Source organism: Thunnus thynnus, chromosome 15 (assembly GCF_963924715.1).
Source record: "Thunnus thynnus chromosome 15, fThuThy2.1, whole genome shotgun sequence".
NCBI lineage: Eukaryota > Metazoa > Chordata > Actinopteri > Scombriformes > Scombridae > Thunnus > Thunnus thynnus.
In genome coordinates, this window is record NC_089531.1 from 10041629 (window position 1) to 10064705 (window position 23077).

Below are 23077 nucleotides of genomic sequence, written 5' to 3' on the forward strand. Positions count from 1 at the left end.
TTAACAAAAAATAACCTTCAAAGGCTTTCACACCAATGAACAGACAAAAGATCCTTTAGTTAAGCTGCAGGAATATAATGTTTTGGGATATATAAGCACAAAATATTGCATACTGGAGCCTTAAATCATCTTTCTGGTGAACATAAAGGCGTTATCTGCCAGTATGCTGTTCAGACTATTGGTGATGACAAGCTGATAAACAATTGATACGACCTTCCTGCCACTGCAACATACAGTGGAGGTCAGTCGTTCAAGCCTGCTGCCCTGTTTTATCTGATAAAAAGAGTCGCAGCAGGAGGATGAAAAAATATATTTAAAAACTCAAGAAAACTAATAATTATCCACTGTGAAATGCAAACAGCACCATGGCTGTACTAAACACTGCTTTATTAGGCAAATATGATCAGGAACAGCCTGTATAGTAATGTGAAAATAATACAAGTGTTAGATCATTTTGGATCATGTTAAAATGTTTCTGTATCAGTGATTATTCTGCAAAATGTTATGGTCTACTTCTTCTCTCACAGATGGGGATGGAAGTGGCCTCTGCAGAGCTGGGAAGGAGTGTCATTCATTTTTTAAAGGAGGCATTTTATAAATAGTCTGACCAGAATCACACCCACTACGCCTTTTTAGAGATTTGGATAAAAAATTCAGATTAATTATAGATGAGGTCATCTCTGTTATCATCATTTTTTCCCCCTCAATCTGCAGGATGTAAATGATGACAGAGAGTATAAATATATGCAAAATTATCCACCATTAAAATGTTTTTTAAGGCTCTTTATAGTAAACAGGCAGCAGGATATATAATATAACATGACGACGAATTGTGCTAAATGCTAAAAGTGTATACAAGAGTTATGAGAGACTGATAAAAAATGCATGACCCACTTAGCTTAGTGAACACACTCAGGACATTATAGACTTGAGGATTGAAAACACTTGGGCTGCGGCTGATGCTAGAGACTTCTTGACATCCGGATCATTCACTGTGGTGGATCCCCCTTTTCATTTATTTACTTTTTTTCTCATCCTAACATCTAAAAGTATCAGTTGAAACTCTAATTTCACAACTTAAGTCCACCAAAGTTGCAGTTCCTTAAAAAGCTGTTTTTCATTTGAAATGTTTCTTTGGTACATAGAGGCTAAAGATAGCATGTGAAGCAGAAACACTGCTAATCAATCCGCTGGCTGAACTGCGACACATGAAAGGGGAAGAGAAGCAGCTCCATCTGGGCTAATGGAGTTTGATCTGAACCACTGGTGCCTGCGAGGGAGCGAGCGGCTCTGTTGTTGAGTCTGGAGTCTGTTAAAAGAATGATTTGTTGATGCAGTAATGGCATTTGAAAATGCAAAGAGAGAAAACGCAATACAGAGTTAAGGGAAAGGCAGGCTGCGCTCAATAAGCCTTGGCTATCGTGTTCATCTCCTATCATCACACATATAGTATGCAGGCCAGTAGACTACCATATTCATATGACAGTATTTGTTGCTGCGTTTCCATGTGTTCCAGAGAATATTTCTATTTCTAGCAGAAAAACAAACAGAGATCAGTTTGAGAGGCAATTGTTGACACTGATCACACTATAAAGCGATGTTGTTTTCCTAGAAGATGTTGCTACTGCAGGTCATGTGTTACAGAAGGGAAGGGGTGGGGTGGATTTTTTCAAGGCTATAACCTCAAAATAAACAAATGACCTAATTTATGAGAGCACATCTTGATCAGTGAAGGGACTCGTTATTGCGCCGGTGATGATATTCAGACACAACTAAAACTTTGAGCTCTCCTCAGGTCAAATCTATCAATCCACTGCACCAGTATGAATCTGTAGATGTTTACATTTTGTCATTGGGCAGACGAATTTATTCAAAGGGAGGCAAAGACAATCAAGCATTACAGGACAATGACTCAAAAGAGATGTACAAATTCTCAAGTAGCTGACTTGGTACAAGTGCAATGAGAAGCCTTTCCTTACAGCTAAAATATGCAATGTATTTCAATGACGGAGGCATATGATATATGTTATAATGTTGAAGGGTAGTTCATTCATTATTTTATTAATATTGTTTATATTGGCCCTATGTATTCTCTTTCTAACCTTGAATTTGCTCTTATTTTCATGTTACAGTATATAGTGTTATGATTGCATAGACTGTGTAACCTGATTGTTCTCTGTGGATCTTGCATAGGTTTGTTTCCTGTAGACCACACAACTCCTCATAACCTCAGTTAAACCGTTAAAAGGAAGTTCTGCATCCTCTGTGTCTTATCAAGACGGTTATTACCCATGAACCACTTAGTCTCACCTTCAACAGTTCATCTAAAGGAGGGAATAAATGTCTGTACAAAATTTCATAGTAATCCATCTGATAATTGTTGAGATATATGACTAAAAACAACAAATGTCAACCTCATGATGGCGCTAGAGGAAAATTTAAGGGATCACCAAAGCCATTAGGAGTCATTCTTTGGGGATCACGAATATCTGCATCCAATTTCATGTTAATCCATACGATAGTTGTTGAGATATTTCAGTCTGGACCAAAGTGGTGGACTGACCAACCAACAGACCAACATTGCTATCCATGGAGCCATACCGCTAGCGTGGCTAAACAAACAAAATATGTTGGACAAACAAGACATGAAAAGCTCAAATACTTTTGCATGTTTTTCTAATGTTATTCAGTTATACCGTCATGTTCTGAAGGATCCATAAATACACTGTGCTTTGAAATGTTTTACACAAGCCTTGTGAAATTACAGCAGAACAAATTGTGCCTGCAATCCACTGATGTACTGCCAAGGAACAGACAGAAGCCCAAGTCAACATGATTAGCTCTCCACTCATGCAGGCAAATTAGTTTTACTGTATCTCCCAACCCATTATGGGGGCATTTAAAGCCAAATCTCACCTAATATGCCTCGTTAGAGCACCTAAATGTATAGATAAGGAAGGAGTTCTAATCTGGAAGGATCAATAAGAAACTGAACCAATGTGCATGCGGCTTTGAACTGTTTCTACAGCAAAGAGCCTTCTCAGTGAGACTTCCTTTGAGGGAGTGCATGTCCATACTCGCCCGCACCTGACTGAGACATGGGGAGGACCAGAGAGCCTCCCATAACCCCACAGAGACATGTAGTTAATTGCCCCTCCTACACTCACTACCACAAAAGCACCACATAAAGACTCCAACCCAAGAGGACTCCAACAAAGAGCCCGCAGTTACACTTAAAACATTCGTCTGAATCCTCCTAATGCACGTTTGACCGGAGGGAGAGCACATTTCGCTCTGTGAGAGGGAGTTATAAAATACTCCTTTTATTGTAAACCCCCCCCTCCAAGTACACAATGGTTTGGTTTTACAGGGCGAGTACACATATTTGGAGAGCACACTGCTGAAGTCAGAGTCTGAATATAACTACAGCTGCTGCAGAGTGGGAGTCAAGCATGTACAGTTGGTGTGGTTATCAAGAGCAAAGCTGGGGGGAAAAAATCTCCAGCTGATTTCCTTGCAAGCAGATGACGCTGCGGTTTAAACTGGATTGCATCCTTCGTCATCTTTGTGGATGGAAATAAGCACGAGGTACATAAAAATACCATCTCGTTTCAATCAGTCATTTCCGTCTAGCGTGAAGAAATGTTTCAAAGATGAAGAAATGGAGTCAGAAAAGTCTTATTGTCACTGTTTCACCAGTATGACATCTGACGAAGGGAGTGACTGATGTGTCCATTTGTCTTTCCGGTTAAACACCATCCCTCCCTCATGCCCAGTCAGTCACATTGCTCACATACAGAGTCACACTCCACCCCTCTGCTCTGCCCTCTAGCAGTTGGCACTGCGGTGTCATCTCAAGCTCTCAGCTGTTACTGTGGCGTACCGCTGACTGGACCGGCAGCTGTTGTGACTGCAGCGACATGTACTGCCATATCATCCACAGATAAGAGCATCAGGGATAAAAACAAATGGCTTTTAAAGTGTTTTGGCGTCGCCTGACGTCGCCGTTATTGTTCCAAAATACCTCAACAAGTTTCCATCTTATGACATAAAAATAGAGGCTGAATAGTTGCAAACATGTCATTTTTATGATTTAAAAGAATGGCAGACATATTTGAACCCATGCACATTTAAACACAGACACAGGCCTCGTATAGAAGCATTTTACAGACAATCATAGTTTATGTGTCTGATGTATTTACATATTTGCTGTGCAGTTCTCCTCGAAACCTTATACAGGAATCCAGACCCTGGAGTCGTTGTAAAAGAAGGACTGCTTTGACGGAATCTGTGGATTATAGAAACCTGAAAAGAGGAAGAGAAAGTTCATCTTAATGCTTCACATGAACATTATCACCAGTCATACTAATGTCACTTCACAAAGTCGTGCAACGAGTTGAAATGATATAAAAAATGTGCATCGGTCAGGATTTATAGACATCTTTTACCTGCCGCTAGAGAGTCTAATATCCCATGACGATAACTGGTGCGCTGCCTGCATGATTTATAATTTTGTCTGAAATCAAGGTGAACTTCATGTAATGCGACAGCTACCAGTTGCAGGGGAGTTACTCCTCTCAATTGCTCCAGGCGATACGAGACAGAGATGAACATTCAGTGAGACCAACGAAGCTCTCGCTAAAATCCCCTAAATTAAAGGAACTTCCTGTTTAAATGTGTCAGTTTCGAGTTAATAATGTGTTACACATTTGCTTTTTCACAACAACATCTGATGAGAATATTTGCATTAAACATTTACAATGTTTTTTTGTTTTTCTTTGTTTCATTCATGTACAATCGTGCTGTCTTACTGCTTGTTATAGTGGTGATGACTATTTTGGCAGCTGGAACTGATGTAACCACTTTATATAGTTTCTTCCATGCCTTGAAAATAATAAACAGATGAGGGAAAATATATATACCGTATATTTATGATGGATTCGTCTCATATAGAATTTAGGTTTGCCCCCAAAAATGCATTTATCACATTTCTAAAGGTTTCAAATGTAATAGCTCATGACAGAACAGTAATCCAACTAATCAGTGAGATCTGTGAGGTTTGTGGTGTAACTGACAGAGACTTTGAGGTTACAACGGCACCATTAACAACAAATAACACGTGAAATTCGATGAACTGCAAAAACAAACCTTTAACCAACTTTTACTGCAGTCAAACCTCACTGACCTTGCTGGCTGTATAGGGGTCAGGGGTCAAAACCTAGAATGTGAATTATTTAACCAACCAACTAGTAACAAAGTAAGTAAACTACTTACAGTAGCACTAGTTAAGACTTTCTAGCCTCTTCTTGACATAAGGAAAGAGTAACACAACCAAACATGATGCACATATGTTGCTCGGACAGCCGTGATAGCTACTTTTGCTTATAAGGAACAGATATGTAGATTGACAGTGATCGGTTTGCACGTAAGCCTCATTTACTCAGTGGGACTGATGGGGTTAAAGAAAAAATAATCCAGCCTCGAATAGGCAGACTCCAGGAATTATTTTATAATGAAATGTAATTAAAGTTTAATGTGTGCCTACTTTTCCTTATGCCTAATTTACATATACTTAAGTCAGCAATTTCCTACATTTCCTACATTTGATTTCAACAGCTCCCAGAGCAGGACTGCAAATTTAAAGCATCCCCAATCTGCCTCCCAATGTATGTATTTAAAACTGTAAAAATCTGTTTGTGTCTATACTGAGCAAACTAGTTGTGTGAAAGTTGTGGCGTGTTACACCACAGCCATGCCCTAGCAGAAATCAGTATCTCTGCCTCCTCTGCGGTTGTGTATGAAATCTATGAAAAGGAGTCTTGATTAGCTCTTTCTTTTTGATTTGAGATTGACACGAAATCCTGATGTTTAGTAGTCATTGTGTTTTACGGAAGTGAAAGGTTTTCTGCTACGTCATCACATCACTTGTTTAGTTATTTACAAAAATAATAACAATACATACCAACAAACAAAATGCTCTGTAAACTGCAAGGTAAAGCTATTTTTCTAACAGATTTATTCAAAGAGTTTTTCCTGTAAGGCATTACCTGGGCCTGGCCTCATATTGGCCCGTGAGTCTTGGGGTATCCTTTCAGTTCTGGATGCAAACGCAGCAGAAGGCACGGGATGTTTGGGCAGACCGTCATAATTCCTGAGGTTATACTGCCCAGGGCCTGGCAACGGAGGGTCCTTAGGAACAATGAGAGGAGGCGCTGATATTGCCAGATAATATCTCCTCCTGGAAGAACAGTTGAGAGGATGTACGTTTTTTTGATTATTGACAAAGAAATAACTGGGGAACACACATTCAAAGCCGGTAAATATTGCGGGTTTACTCACGGGAGGATGGTTTTCTTCACAGGTGCAGGGGTCTGATGTGGACTGTAGGCTCCTGGACCTGGCACACCTTTATCCAATAGAGGGGGGTTTCTCTGAGTTTTTGATTTGAAGGGGGACATGACTGCCTTGGGGCCATTGTGGAGTAAGTTGCTGTTCACTTCATAGTGGCCTTTAACATATTTATGATGTAATAGTAAAGATAAAAGAGATGAAATTGTGAATAAGACAAATGGAAAACATTAAAAAACATATAGATAACATGAAATTATGGATGATTTTACACAGAGAAATTAGAGAAATAGAGATAATTACATGGTGATGGCACATTTTGGTTTAGGCAAAAAGAGTCGCGTCCAGTTTTTGACAGGAAAGATGATGTACCGGCCATCGCAAACTTTCTCTCTGCACTACCATAATGGACCTGCACAGAAAAAGGAAACAAGCAGCGACACATAAACTAAAAAAGACACACAGCACAGTCTCAAAAGATCGACTGATGTTTGGATAATTCATATACATACGTACGTCATACTGATTTGGGGCTGGAGTTTTGTGCTTCGGACTGTCCAGCTGCACAGCCACAGGCAATCTGAACACTCTGGAGACTCCAGTATTAAAGTCGTATTTGTTCAGAAAGCCGCCCGGCAGGTTGTATGCATTTGGTCCTGGTATGCCTCTCTGTGGGACACTGGAAGCTCTGGCAGCCTGGCACAGAGGATTATATGACGAAGCATTTTAATGCTCCTGGTGATGAAATGGGTCAGTTCAAAACCTCTCAGCTGAATACAAACTCAGCATCAGGGACCATTCAAGACACCAAGGACATGTCCTTTGTATTTTTGTGGAAATTTGGGGGTTTTATCAATCTTGGGGAATAAAAACGTACACATTGTGGATACTTTCATTGCTCCAAGTAAGTCCTGCATTAAAAATATTCCTTATGATAGTATTAAAAGTAATAATGCCAAAAAAATTGCCTCTATACTATTATATATAAAATTTGGGGCCACAACTAACAATTATTTACATTACTGATTAATCTACTAATTAGTCTTTCAAATTAATCAATTAATCTTTTTTGTTTTGTAGTGAAATTATATAGTTATTCATTATAGCTCCACACAGCCCAATGTGACGTCTTCAAACGTCTTATTTTGTCTGACTAACAGTCCAAAAGCCAAAGATATTCAGTTTAAATCGCTGAATTTGAGAACCTGAAACCAGCTCAATTTTGGCATTTTTGCTAAAAAAAAAATTAAAAATCACTAAAACAAGCATTTGATTATCAAAACAGCTGAAGATTAATTTTCTGTCAATCAACTAATCGATTAATTGACCAATCATTACAGCTCTAATAAAGTTATATTACTGGATTATTATTACTGATACATTCATGTGTAGGAAGCATTTTACTTTTGTGGTTGGTTGAAGTGGAGCGGATTTGAACTATTTTACATACTGTTGGGTAGTTTTATATATACCAATGCATCATATTTTATAAAGTAATCATATTTTTGTATGGAAAATGTTAATGTCCAAAGTATAGGAGAACGTGGAATAGAAAGAAAGAAAGTGAAAATAACTCAGGGGATCTGACCTTGGATGCAACAAAGCCTGTGGTGCCTTTCTTTGAAAAAGAGGGACTTTGAACCTCAGTGCTGGACACACAAACATAGCTGCCTGGTCCTGGGTTTTCATTCTGAAACAAATACACATTATGGTTATGTTACATAACTCTTTTAAGATGTGTAAAACTTGTATTAAGATGAGTTGACGGGGTCAGATTCCCTACCAGACAGACTTGTGATGGGAATCTCTTTGCTTGAGATGAAAACCCTTTCTTTTCTTGATTTTTTATCACCACAGTTTGGTATTTTGTTGGTATTGAAGATGAAACGCTGCAATCAGGGATCTTCTTGTCTAAAAAAAAAAAGGATGAAAAGAATGTAAATCAAATCAAATTGAGTTTAAATTTAAAAACAGCTGGAGTTGACCAAAGTGACAGTAAAAGGCACAACAGTAGAGAATGAAATGACATCAGTAGGCTAGTAAAAAGGCACAAATAACAACAAAGAAGGACAATGATAAAATACAAGGCAATATCAAAAATATATGCACAAATGTGAAAAACAGAATAAAAACTGTAAGATAAATTTATAAATAAATAAAGATTACAAAAACATACTAAAGCCATGCATATGGCCCCAATTTTATTCCATACAAGAGCAACCACAGGCCATTGAAATATGCTTGAGTTTCGTCTTAAAAGTGTCAATGAAGGGGAAACATTTGATCGAAAACTTAAAACTATTCCAAATATTTTGGTGCCGCAACCCACAGAAGTTATAACTTATTCTCACAGTATGTAGACTCACTTTTAGTAAGTCCTCGGTACATGTTGCCCATAGTTCAGCTGAATAAAGCGCAGGTAAATCTGTAGACATGTATAAAATCCTGGCATGTTGCTATGGCAGGTTTCTATGGCGACGTAAAAACAGCGCGTGGTCCTGTGGCGCCATCTGTCGGTGACAACGACCGTTGATCAGTCGTTTTAAAACCAAACCCGCCACTGTTGTGTTTCCCAGATAGCTCGATCCATCATGGCGATGCATGCGAAAGCGACTCCACCACAGATCCCGGACACCCGCCGGGAGCTCGCTGAACTGGTGAAGAGGAAACAGGAGCTCGCTGTAAGTTTATTTTACCGTATATTCGTCTAAAGATGAAAGCAGCGTTATAGATTTGTCAAGTTTCTTGTCATGTACAACCGTGGCTGGCGCTAATTGCAGCGTAAATGTAAACGTTTTATTCAGAGTGAGCACGCTGCTAACCTAGCTTAGGCCTCTACCAACTCTACTTGCTAGATTAATTCACTAGTTAATGCTAGATATTGGGCGTTGGTGCAGTTTATAAAACGCATGTGTTGCTAGCTTTTCGAATACATTTTATTTGATAACATCAGTTTTTTGTTGCAGCGTTTTTGGCTGAAAAAAAAATATCCAGCTAACCGCTACATGTTAGCTGCCGCCCGGTGTAACGTTAGCGTAGTTCTCGCGATATTTCAGCGACATGGACTTATTTTATATCAATATGCAGGTTGATTAGCGATCATATATTCAGGCTCAAAACATTTTGACCTGCATACATGAGAAATGCCAGCGTCACACACATAAGCCACGTATAAACAAAACACAATTTTAAATTAAGAAGAAAACTCATCTCAATATAATTCATACTGTGTTTACTGTACCTTTGTCTGCTCTGCACTGTGTAGATGTATGTAAATTGTTACCTGTACATATTTATCCTGTAAATACACACACAGTTTATTTATACTCAAATTTATATTTATATCTATTTATATTCAGATTTCTATTTATCTGTGTTTTTGCAGTTTTTATCATGTCAATATGCATGCACATAGTCTTTGTACTTCTATATTCTGCTTTTTTGCACACACATTGTTTTTATGTAAATATGCCAGCATATAGTACACCCCCACTACAAAGAAATGTAAATTACTGTCCTTTTCTCATACGGTTATGTTTTTGTTTATGTTTATTGTTTGATGTTCATGTTTATTGCTTTTTCTGTTGAAATCTGAAACACATTGAATCCCTTGTACTTGTAAATGAAATCTGATTCTTGCACCTAGACCTGTTTTGCCTTGTCCGGATTAATCGTATTTAGTAGGGATGCACGATATTGGGTTTTTTGCCAATATCCGATATGCCGATATTTCCAACTCATTGTGGCCGATTGCAGATACCGATATATGCACATATTTTTTCCAGCTGGCTGAGGAGACTATTACACATGCAGTCATAGATTGTACTAAGTATGATCAAGAAAGACAATATATGAAGGAAGAACTTAGGAAGACTGGAGTTCAGGAGCTCAGCGTTAAAACTTTAATGAACTTGCCAAGTGGGTGGAGCAGTAGAGTTTTCTTTGAGTTTATTAGACAGACAGGATTAATGTGTAGGATTTTATCTCTGGTCCACACTCCGAAGCAGAAGGTGGTGGTAATGCACCTAATACGCTGGTTGCCAACCGCCGTTATAAACCAAACAGAGTGGTACATCCTGTCAGCCCACGTGTTTCCTATCTGTGCAGCTGAACAGAGCAGCTCCTCCGCACACTATTTTACCCTGACGGTCCCAGTGCTTCCCTCCACAGGCTCCACTTCACTCAAGCTGCCCGTCAGATCAGCTGCATCTTCCCACTTTAACCTGACTAACAAACCGGGGCTCGGTGCTCCGGTTGGATCCACACGGAGAGCTGGGCTAACATTAGCTGAAACAGTCCGTCAGTTATGCAGCAGAGGAGAAGGCAACAAATCGGCCTCTCATAATCGGCAGAAAATGTTCATTTCGGCCGATACCGATGATGTGCCGATAATATTGTGCATCCCTAGTATTTAGTCTTCTTTTAAGAAAAAGATGTCCAAATTCTCTGGTTCCAGCTTCTCAAACGTGAATATTTTCTGATTTCTTTAGTCTTCTATGACAGTAAACTGAATATCTTTGAGTTGTGGACAAAACGAAACATTTGAGGACATCACATTTGGCTTTGGGAACCATTTTCTGACATTTTATGGACCGAACAACTAATCAATTAATCGAGAAAATAACCAACAGATTAATCTTAAGTATACCTAAGATTAACTTAAAAGTGCAATAATTGAATCTAAAGTATTTTCCAAGTAATGTCCCAGTACCCTCTTATTGTGTACATGAATAAGTAAAAAGTATTGCTATACTGTTTGGTTATTCTGTACCTGCAGTTCAGATTATACAGGTCCAGATCTAATGTCTGCGGCAGTCTGTATGCTTGTAATGAACTTTATCTATCCAACTCTTCCCTTAAAACCAAATCATATCCTCAGTAGATGACATGATATAGCTGCAAATCCACCTTAGATCTAACCACCATGAACTAGTACCATATTTGTCTCGCTTTTTTGCAGAACACGCCTCTGTAGTTGAAGTGTGATAACGTTCACATACTAACACATTGTGGGCCAAACTCACCTCTTGTAAAGCTGCTGCAGTCAGAGTTACTCATAAGATGCTTTTCAGAGTGTGACTAGTTGGTGTTGCTATTTCTAATTATATAAAGACGACCAGATATTTTAAATGTGTAGCGACATAAACGTGCAACATTAATTCCAATTTGACACAATTTCTTCTAGGAGACGCTGGTGAACCTGGAAAGACAGATATATGCATTTGAGGGCAGCTACTTAGAAGACACTCAGATGTATGGCAACATCATCAGAGGATGGGACCGATACCTCACCAACCAAAAGTAAGTACATAACGACACATAAATCCTTGGCTCTCTGTATTTTTATTTATTTAATTCGTGAGGTGAGATAATGCTTTAACACTGTTTGTGTGTGTGTGTGTGTGTGTGTGTGTGTGGTTTTTTTTGCAATTCTAACAGGAACTCCAACAGTAAGACTGATAGAAGAAATAGGAAATTCAAGGAGGCAGAGCGTTTATTCAGCAAGTCGTCTGTCACGTCAGTCGCAGTAAGTCCTTCTCTCGCTCGGCTATTTCACGCAGTATTTCAGTTATTAATTTGCTGCATGACAGGAAAAGAACCGTTTATTCAACTCACTCTCTCTTTTGATTGGCAGGCGGTATGTGCACTCGGCGGGATACCGGATCACATGAGTGAAAAACGTGAGTCGTTTTATATTAATCTTTCCAAATTGAGCAGCATTGGGAAGATTTTCGATGTTCTGATTAGTAAATGTCATACTGAGTCTGTGCTGTCGTTTGAACCTCGTCAGGCGAGGCAGGCAGCGGCACAGAGAGCGACGCATCTCCAGATCTCCAAAACCAAGAAAACGAGCCCAGCCAGGAGGACACGGAGGACGTGGACTCGACGCTGCAGGACCTAAAGCCCCAAAAGGCTGCCTCCTCCTCCTCCTCCGGCAGCCATCACGGAAGCCACAAGAAGAGGAAGAATAAAAACAGACACAGGTAGAAAATAAAGTGTGGTGTTTATTAACAGCAGCCTAATCTGTTCTATAGACAATGAGTGAATTTGCTTATACACAAGAAATCAGGCTTCACTGCAATGTGTTTACATGCACTGTGCTGTGGTAACCTGGATACTGTAAACTGACACGTAACGGGTCATTAATCCAATTTCACCCTCAACCTCTCTGAGGATTCATAGCTTATTTTAAATGTATTAATGATACAAGATGTTGCCCTCTGATCTCAATTCAGACACATTATTGACGGTGAATGTGTCTGAATTGTACAAATGGTCAATTGTTCTGCTGCAAAGACTTATTTAGGCTACATAGTGTCAGTTTTAGTCTGACTTACAGTTACATTACTGTTAATATGAGGATATATCACAGTGTGTAATGATGAAAATGACTTTCTCCAGGGGAAATCTAGTGAGGAAGTCCCCTAATCTCCTACTCCAATTACAATATTCAAGTTTCTTGTTAACATGACTTGTATGAATCAAGGAAAAAATACTGCAGAAAGCCAACAGTAAAGGCGAGGAGTGCTGAGGCCCCACACTCGGGGTTTAAAAAATGTCCGTCATGAAGAGAGATGAGATGCAAAAATCGCTTAAAGTATGTATGAATGAGGGAAGAAAAGGGTTCGAGAGAGAGAGGTTGAAATCCTGTCTCTCTCACCGTCTTACAGCTGGCCGGTCGCCGCATGAAATGATCGTGATTGTCAGTTTCAGAAAGTTCAAAATTCCAACATCAGAAATGTGTTCGGGGAATGGGTTTCCGAAGTGGTTCAACCATCTGACAATCATTTCGGTTGGAGCATATGACGCGTTAACGTTGTTACTCGAGTCAGCAGTTCCCAATACTTTTAGCTTGTGATCCATTTAAAATGAGTGTGTGTGTGTGTGTGAGAGAGAGAGAGAGAGACTCGTCATCTCAGGTTACAACCTCAGTATAAACCTGGTTTGTAAGCAGTTCAACCTAAGAGTGAATTTTCCTCTTTAGACTGGAATTATACTTCTCTTGTTTGCATGTTGGCAAACACGGACAGGTGTTCAACCAACCAACCAGTTGCCTGACACGCAGGTCTGCAGTCTGGAGACGATTACATGTATCCATGGAGAAGGATATCCTCACCACTGCTTTGTATCATTTGACAAAATGTTTAGAGGCCTGAGGAGATGAAAGTATCCAGTATAACACAAGAAAAGTACTAATTTTGTGTAAAAGAAACATGTTTTTCTTTCTTATCCTTTCCCTCCCCCTCTATCTTGCGGGATCCAGACACTATGTTAGGAACCACTGACGCTGAAGTGCATGTAAATGCATTGTTTATTACTGAAAGTAGCTTCGTTAATATAAGAGTAGTTACAGTGCATTCTAATTTAGTGACCAAACTGGTTTGTTAAGTAGAATTGTTGTTTTATATTTACATATCCAAAGAAGATCTTTCCAGTGTTTAACGTCACTGTATTACCCACCTATTTATTGTCAACCTGTATTTCCTGACTCATGCTTTACTGTCCTAACCACTTATTAACACAGCAGGCGCTCCACCTAAACACACTGCGATGAAGCGGTTCTCTCACTCTGTAAAGTCGGGGACTGCAGTGTTATGTAGACGTAGGGCTTAGACTCAGGTTGGTGAACTAACAGCTGCTGCCTCTCTTCCTTCCCCCCCTACTGCCGCCCCCCTCCAGCCCTTCTGCCATGTTTGATTATGACTTTGAGTAAGTCTGAATTTTACTTCCTGCTCCTGTGGTGTTTACATCCTGCCTGCCGTAAACTCCATCCTTAACTCCTTCCACAGTTTCTCCTGCTCTCTCTTTATGCCTTGCCTCTGTTGACCTAGAGTTTTGAGTTGAAGCCTGCTAGTTATTCAGTCATACTGCATGTCCAACACTTCATTCTTTATTTTATTTTTTTTTTTTTTGAATGCATATCAGCATCCATCACTCTAAACTCCCATTAGATTTTGTTGCTTGTTACTGGGCGATTTTATCATTAATATTTCTGATCCCAGATTTCATTTTGAGTTTGCTTCGCCAATCCCAGCAATAAATAACATTGCTGGTGTTGTCGGATGTTGGTTTTGGCTACAGGTTTGTGCACAAACAAGAACAGACACATGGTTATTAGCGTTCTTGTTATTGGCTTGTTTTTTTTTTTGTTTTTTTTAGGCTTCTTCATGGTTTAGTAGTGACGCCGCTTTCCTCTCAGAACGAGCTTTATGATCCGTTCATATCTAATGCTTCCTTTATTGTTGTTGCAGGTTTGACATGAAGGTTAACAAAAAGCCGAGAGCTGTAAGTTGAGTTCTTTTCATGTTTTAATTTATCTAAAAAATACAGTGGTGACTGTCTTTTTAGTTTAATCATGTTCTCCTTCCTCCTGCAGGATTATTCAACCTAACAAAGACGACTGGAAGACCTGGAAAACACACGAGAGGATACATGTAGAGAAACACAATATTTCTGGACTTTGTGAACTTTGTATGCCTTTTATTTTAATTTTTTTTGTCATGTTTCAGTCTGTACTGTGCGTATTGCTCGAAACATTCCCCCCCCTTCCCCCCCAGCCACCCACCACCCTGCATGTTACTCGGGGCCTGACGAGGCTCACCTCCAGTAACGCACCATCTTGTATAGTGTTTAAAAAAAAAAAAAAAAGACTGTATTTATTATGTAGCTAATTACCATGTTTCCCATTGTAAGAAAGTTTTGCTTTTTTTTTTTTTTTGTTAATCGTCACATACCCGTATAACCCCTGAATGCCCCTGGATTCTTTTATTACATTTTTTTGTTTTGCAAAAAAATAATAAAACACCAGTAACGTGAGTATGTTTTTGGGTTATTTATTAAAAGATCTTAAGTCTGTAGATGTTACTGAAGGCAGTGCTTTGTATCGCTCGTTACAGCAGGACTTGTTGGAGGCTGTGAGTTGTCTAACTTGATGCCTGGCTGTAATTATCACCTCTATTCTTGTATGTGTCAGACGTGCCAGAGAGCTCTAATGAGCCTTTTGTAATTGACCAAATTGTTGGATGGAGTTCCCACACATATGGTCCATAAAAGTTATAGATTTTTTTTTTTTTTCATACTGTTTTTCTTAAAGATCCAAATATGATCAAAGTGTTTATTTAGCTGATACAGAGAACAGCCAGCGCATTCTCTTGTGACAGCGCTGTTTGTTTTATGAAAATAGTAACTTAAGTAAACAGGCGTCTCCGAGTTTGAGCCAATGGCTGTACACACACAGCGTTGTCTGGCTTTTCTCAATGGTAACCTTGCATCCCTTAAACTGTTTACACAAATAGATGCTTGGAAAATTGTTTCCTTATATGTGTGTGTTGATTAGAAGATGCTTGTGAAAGTCAAAGCTTGTAAATCTGCATGTTCTCTACGTGCAGTATCGGAGTTTATCACTAGGAAGCGCCAGAACATCACATACAGTATATTCTGTTGAATGTTAATTAACTTTACCTATTGGGCAATTACAGCTGCAGCCACATCTGTTTGTACAATTTTCCCAATTTCATTATTGATTGTATGTGTAGAACAACATTAATGCACAAAAAATGCGCATAAAAGCACAAGTTTGTTACTGTTAATGATGTGTAGACAATACAAGCCCTTTTCAACCACAGTGGGATTAGTATGATTACTGATTAATCTACCAACTATTTCCTAGAGTAAACATTTGTTGTGTGAAATGTCCAAAAAAGGGTAAATTGTCAGCCACAGTTTCCGAAAACCCAACGTAATGTCTTCAAATCTATTGTTTTTTTTTTGTGACCCAACAGCCCAAAACTGAACATTTTCACTTTACTGTCCCATAAAACAAAGCACAGCAGCATAATTCTCACCACAGAGAAGCTGGAGATAGTTAATGTTTATTAGTTGTTTTATAGTTGCAGATTAATCCATGAACCTTGTAACACCTTAAACGTGAACTTGACATGAAAATGTAGGTGCACACAAAGCCTTTGTGATCCTATGATTTCATTCTAATAGTTGGTGTAATTTATCCATAAAACTCCTAATAATGTGCTGAAATCAAAAGGAGATTTTAAAGGTAATGGGGAAATGTTAGAAGTAATGGACTAATTTGATTATTCTTTCATCCAACATGAACTTTTAAGTGTGTTTTAACATTCTTAAAAGCTCATTTTAAGGTGGTATCAGTGAGCCATAGCTCTAATATTTCCCTGTTTGGATTAAAAAGAAAAGACATTGTAAAGCTTCCCTACATTAACTAGAAAAGTATTTGAATGTCCCAGTGACTTCTACATTAGTCACGACCGGCCTGAAACATCACCACCACATGGAGGGGATGGAGGCGGCGTCCTGAGGAAACAGAGCTGCTGACAAACACAATGATGGAGAGTCTGACTGGGAAGAGTCCATCTCTGGTATGCATTCCTCGGTTTCACCACCACTCCATCCCAGAGTCACATTTCATTTGGTTTCAGTGACACAATGCCTGTTTTCTGTTTTACTCTTCACTGCTGTATTTCTCCCAAAAGGCAGTTATCATTATGACTGGGTTTTTTTTTTTGTGTTTTTTTTTTTTTTTTTAGCAGTGCTAGCGGCGATGACAGTGTTGGTCTGTCCGCCACTTTGCTCCAGACTCAAATATCTCAACAACTATTGTTCAGACTACCATGAAATTTGGTGCAGACATTCATGGTGCCTAAAGGATGAATCCCAAACAACTTGGTGATGCCTTGACTTTTCTCTCTAGAGCCAGCAGCTGATCAAAGTTTCACTTATCCAGTGACATTTTTTCAACATGCGGATGGATTTTACTTTATGAGCAACACCTCTGCAATTTAAAGCAATCAAACATAATAGCTCTGCTTAAATTCTACTTTTATGAAGCATATACATTTTCACTTTTTGTTGACATTGTCAGAAAGGTGATAATTCTATTTCTCCATTCTATATGTTGTCCCTCCCATTAACATACATGAAGGGGGGAAAGTAGTAGGAACACTTTTCAGTATATATACACTCCGGTACACCAACACCACCCACAACAGAGGTCGATGGTTAATGGGATGGACTGAACATAAGGGACATTTCAATAAAATTGAATTTATGGTGATGGTGTTGGTGTACTGGAGTGTATTACTGTATATTGAAAAGTGTTCCTACCACTTTTCCCCTTTCATGTGTGTTAATGGGTTGGAGGGTTGGACAAAATATAGAATAGATTAATAGAATTATCACCTTTCTGACAATGTCAACAAAACAGAGCATGTATACGCTTCATAAAAGTACAGTTTTTGGCAGAGCTGTTGTTTTGGATTACTAAAGTCCCAAAAGGCGGTATTTTTTTTTTTTATCTCGTGGGAACAGGTTAATATCTGCACAGTTAAGGCATGACAGGCCTGTGCTTTGAAGACCACAGGGGTAAGTTACATTTATAGCTTTTAATAGTTTGCTGATTTCTCAAGTATGTTAGAAACATGGCGGCGTTCATTGCTTTATTTGAATAGTCAATTTGCTGTGTTTTTTACAGAGTACCTAAAGTCCCAAAAAGTGGTATTTTTTTTATCTTGTTCCCACGAGATATTAATCTGGTGCACAGTTGTTCCTAATAAAGTGCTCGGTGATTGTATATTCATGGTTTCCAGATGCTGAATCCTACTGTAATGACTTTAAAAGATCACCATGAGTTCACATTTGTGGTTTTGATTGAAATGTCTCAACAACTGTTGGATTGACATGAAATTTTGTACAGATGTTTATGTTCCCCGTCAGGATGAACCAATAATCATATTATAACTTAATTTGCACAGCACTTTTTCAAAACAGTAGTTACAAAGTGCCTCAGAGGATGAAACACTGAAACACTGAAAAGGACAGGAAAGGATAAAAACATTAAAATGGACTGGATACACTGAAATGGATGTAAAATACACTAAAATACAGCCAAAGTTTGCAATAACTTTGGTCATCATCAGATCAAAATTCAAATTGTCCATTAGCCAAAGTTTTTTTAAGCACATTGAGTTTACGCCTGTCGTATGAAATGTGCTATATAAATAAATTTGACTTGACTTGACAAAACACTGGTGTACTTAAAAAAACAACTGATGACATTCCCGTCAGCCTCAATTGTACTTTGTGTTTAATACTAATTGGCAAATGTTTACCTAAACTAACATGGTGGTTTGACTGGTTGACTCATATCTGATGTCAGTCCATTGTGCATTAACACAGGTTTGGAGACATACTGCACATTTTTCACCCTCCGCCTCCCAGCGGTATTATATACTCGTCTCCTCCCACGTCTCCGACACATAGATACTGTAGAGTCTGTGGTCGGGACCAGGTTAGATGTCAGCCCATGACTCAGTCGTAAGTTATACTCAAAAATGTACTCAGCATCGCCTACTAAGTAATGCAATCTGGCCGGAAATGTTTATGCTCACGCCAGACATGCATTCCACTTGTTTAACTTTGGGGCGTGTGAGTAATGAGGCATGTTCATGTGTGTTACTCTACTTAACAGCAAATCTTTGTTTCACTTCCTGTCACTTCAGGAAATTATATGGAAAACAAGATGAAGCTTTAATTGAGCTGTTGGGGGGCCAAACAGGATTCTTGAGATTGAATTTAAATGAGTCAACTGGCGTGTTTTGATGGGAGATACAAGGATGGCTGTTTATTGGACTTTTCTTGTACTTTTGAATCCTTTTGATAACAAGTCCTAACAAATGAGGAGAGTGCAAAAGAATTAAATCTGTGACTGAAAAGTTGCTGGTCTGACTCACTGAGCTGGCTTGGAAAACCCTGATCTGGAAGCACATCAAATCAGATATCAGCGCTCTAGAGCGTGACTCTTAACCTACAATTATTTCATCGATGGTCAGTGTCCAAAATTGGATCATGGCTGTCCCGAGGAGCTGAATGAATGAATTTATTGTGCTGATGAAACCCAGAATGTGTGTCCAGTCAACTTAAGTGTCATTCCATGAATGAAAAGTATTCCAAACAAGTCATTTTCAGCCTTGCTGACCTTTACTGGAAATGGAGATTTAGTTGCCTGCTATGTTGTTTTCCGTCTCCTGTGGTGTTGTTACAATTCCCTCATGACGGCCTCGCAGAGCATCGTTAAACTTATGGAGTCTTTTTTTTTTTTTTTTTTTTTTTTTTTTTTTTTTACATCTTCCTTTATACTAGTTTCAAATGAAGTCATTGACGTTTGAAAAGTATCTTTGAACAGCTCAGCATTTGAGCAAAAACCTTCAACTCATTACTTTACACACCTAAAGTCAAAGGAATTACATTTACTCGTTTTTTTTAAGATTATTTTTTTGGCATTTTGCCTTTACTTGAGTCAGCGGGGAGAGACAGGAAGCACAGGGGGAGGGATATCACATGCAACATGGGTCCCAGGAGTTGAACCGCGGACGTTGCGGTCATGTGGTATGTGCTCTAACCATTAGGCCATCAGAGCGTCCCATTCCTTTGAATATTTGAATTAAAACAAGGGTTAAAAGTTCAGTTAACCCAATTTACAAAAAAAACGCCAACCATTTTCTTTTATTGTAGGGTTTGGTGATATGACAGTATACAAAAAGGCATCATATGTTTGTCCAATCAATGAGCAGGACTGCTTTATAGTAATATATCTATTATTTGTCAGGTATTTAATTCACTGGATTGAATCTCACCATGAGGTCCATTCAGTAGCTGTTCTGGAGCTTTCAATCATCTCACATGATCTTCTGCAGTTGATGGATTTTGCGCAGTTATCACAGAATTTTTAAAAGTTCAAATTTCCATATATCCAAGGACTTCTCATCCACGTCGGCCCATTTTTTGTTGCAACTGGACAAACTCCACATCCGAGATCCCGTAATACAGTCGAAAGCTCCTGAGCAGCTTCTAAATGAACTTTGTGGTGAGACTGTTTTGTCAGCAGCAGTTTCCAAGGTCAAGAACAAACTTTCAGTCTCAGACGTATCAATAGTTGTTTTTTTTTAATTGGAACTACTTTCTACCAAAGAAATAGTCCCTGAGAGTCTGAGAAATCTCATCAGTCATCTCAAAACCTCATACCGTAAAATCAAAACCACCCACATGGCTCAATACCACTAAGATAAGTGAGGGCGATATGGATAAAATCCTCGATACAACGATGATGTAATTTAATACTGTGATATTGATGCATATTGTGATATAGTAAGATTTATAGGAAAAAAACATTGACAGTGAGGTTTGTGGATTAAATAAAGATGCTGTTATGATTTTTAAAATGTAATTTCGGCATGTTTTAGTAATTAAAACCAAAACTATCTGCCTGGCAAGACAAGTATAAAATCAAATATTGTCTCAGTCTATGTTACAAAAAGGAGAGAAGACAGTTATAGAAAGAGAGTGAGAAATAATTTGTTTGTAATTTGATCAACTGACCCTTTAAAAATTGTCTTCATCAGCCACAAAGAGTCTCATCCCGAGGAAACAGAAGATATATTGAGCCGCTCAGATATGAATCCCTGCAAATTATATCCTTTGACTTAAGAATTACAAGTAGTTAGACGTTAGAAACATGAATTATCAGCTTTTAAAGTACAAAATTCAAATTGCGCCAACAAATCAAGCTGCTATCTTGCATCAACAGAAGATAAATGAGTCCTGATAACTTTGAATCTTAATCTGTGATTCATTACAAAGTGAGAAAGTTCTGTTAACCTGCAGGAGAAAAAAAACAAAACAACATTGACTCTGTTTTTTTTTCATTTATGACTAAATGTCCAATGGATTGTTTCCTCAACTCATTAAATTGAGTTATTATGGAAACATAACTTGCTCATTTCAAGAATTTCTAGTGAGTGCAGCACACAGGTTTGAGTTACTTTAAGTGAAATAACAGAGGTAAAAATTCTGAGCTGTGAAAATGTAAAATAATATGTTTTTCTCTGATTTGGAATAAATCAATAGATGTAAAAAATGAACTCAGAGCTTAAAGTTTTTATTGAAGTTTGTCGCTTCGAAAGTTCAAGTTTCCTCAACTTTTTCTTTTTAACAGTGTAGACATGAAGGACCTTAGATGACTCTAAGAATCACGCAGTAAAAGTACAGCGTAGAAAGTATAGGACTTGTGCGAGGCGTAGCCCCCTTCTTCTTCTTCTTCTTCTTCTTCTGTGGTCCGTCAGTCAGAGAAAATGTTGTATAATTGCTTTAACAGCCTCCATCATCAAGGTCCAACTGAGTCCCAGAGCCCACAGAGGCTGAGTGGGTCTGGATGACGTGAAAAAATCTTGGATATTTGCTGTGGAGCTTCAACCCCGTCCTTCCTCCTTCCTCCTTCCTCCTCCTCCTCCTCCTCCTCCTCCTCCTGGGACCAAACAAGGCTGCTCTTCTACATCTCCGCAAACAAGGTCAAACATATTTCAGGAAGAGTCATGGGAACAGCTCAAACAAATAACAGCACCACACAGCTCTTTTATTTTTCATCTGGAGTTGATCTCGTGATAAGATTTTAACAGCGTATAAAGACCGGGCTTGTTGCAGCAGGTCAGCAACACCGACGCTGGCTCATAAATGATGATCAAAAGCAGGAAGTTACAGGAAATTTATATCACTGCATGACACACACATTTCTGAGTTTTATGAGGGAACAGCACAGGCCTGGAGTGAGAAGAGAAGTCGTATTTTCACATTAGCACCTGTCAAAACTGACCACATTTTTAAATCCACATATTTTGGCTTTTTCATTTCCTTTCCTTATATAAATCTCTATTGTTAACTAAGAAATCTCAGCTCAAGGACCACTTAGCTTTGTCCAGAGTTTAAAAAAAGAGGAGCTGGACTCATAAATGGGGCTTGAGTTCAGATAATGTTGTATTGTTCCCGAAGTTAAAGAACATACTTATGTGCTAAATCCTTTAAAGATCCCCTCCAGACATGTTTTAAGAGATATAGAAACACACTCTGATATGGTTTCCCCACAAAAAGTTCAATTATTAGTTTAGTTTAACTGCAAGAAGTCTCCTATTTAATGGAAAAGTTCATTCTCAGTGTATGTGAGCTGGAGGTGTGATGTGATTGGCTCCAAAATAGTTGTGATGTCACAAAGCCTGCGTGTAGGTACCTGATTGAACTCGAATTTTCAGTCGAGTTCAGAGAAACGTTCCTCTCTTCTGCAAATACATGTGAAAACAAACTTTGCACATACATCATTTTGCACAGTGAAGGTCAAACATCCGACCGAAGGAACGAGAAGAAAAACACATTTTTGAGCAGAGGGGAGGCTTTAAATGTTGAAATTATACAGCTTCTGACACAAATATGTCTTTATTTCTGTCTAATTTAAAGGTTTTCTGGCCACTGTAAAGCTAGAGAGATCAGGTGTAGGGTGTTTCAGCAAGCATCAGGCCCATAGAAAGTAGTCTGTAGTACAAAATGACAAGTTCTATGGAAAACTGCCCAGTTGAACTCCATCATCAAGTGAGCTCTCTGTTCCCTCCTGCTGACATGGACACTAGCCTGGCACGGCCTCCATATAAACACAATCAGAGCAGATCAGTACAGAGGTTCTGAACTGTAAATATTTATGTAGATTATGTAAGTAATAGTAAGGGAAAGTCTGGGAGTACCCACAGAAAACCATTTTTGGGAAACGCGGTGAGGGTTTTTTAGAAAGAGGTTGTCAAGACGGTTTAAGATGATGTAAGAGTTTTCATTAAGTATCATCAGAGAGCAGAAAACATTTTACAATATTGGGCAACATTTT

At 38.7% G+C, this 23077-nt stretch overlaps 2 protein-coding genes across 2 annotated transcripts; one reads left to right on the forward strand and one right to left on the reverse strand.

Annotated features, from left to right (window-relative positions):
• Positions 1–4066: 4066 nt before the first annotated feature.
• stpg1 (sperm-tail PG-rich repeat containing 1) lies at positions 4067–8832 on the reverse strand. The gene is made up of 8 exons (XM_067612485.1): positions 8715–8832; positions 8132–8259; positions 7937–8038; positions 6865–7044; positions 6652–6760; positions 6340–6508; positions 6048–6238; positions 4067–4305 (listed from the first exon to the last, which is right to left on the reverse strand). Exons 1-8 carry the CDS (start codon positions 8743–8745, stop codon positions 4232–4234), a joined length of 984 nt encoding a protein of 327 aa, XP_067468586.1. The 5' UTR covers positions 8746–8832; the 3' UTR covers positions 4067–4231.
• Positions 8833–8883: 51 nt separating this feature from the next.
• On the forward strand, positions 8884–15165 carry meaf6 (MYST/Esa1-associated factor 6). Its single transcript, XM_067612486.1, has 7 exons — positions 8884–9029; positions 11534–11649; positions 11788–11875; positions 11984–12029; positions 12140–12332; positions 14601–14634; positions 14726–15165. The coding sequence occupies exons 1-7, from the start codon at positions 8940–8942 to the stop codon at positions 14738–14740; spliced, it is 582 nt and encodes a 193-aa protein (XP_067468587.1). The 5' UTR covers positions 8884–8939; the 3' UTR covers positions 14741–15165.
• Positions 15166–23077: the final 7912 nt, after the last annotated feature.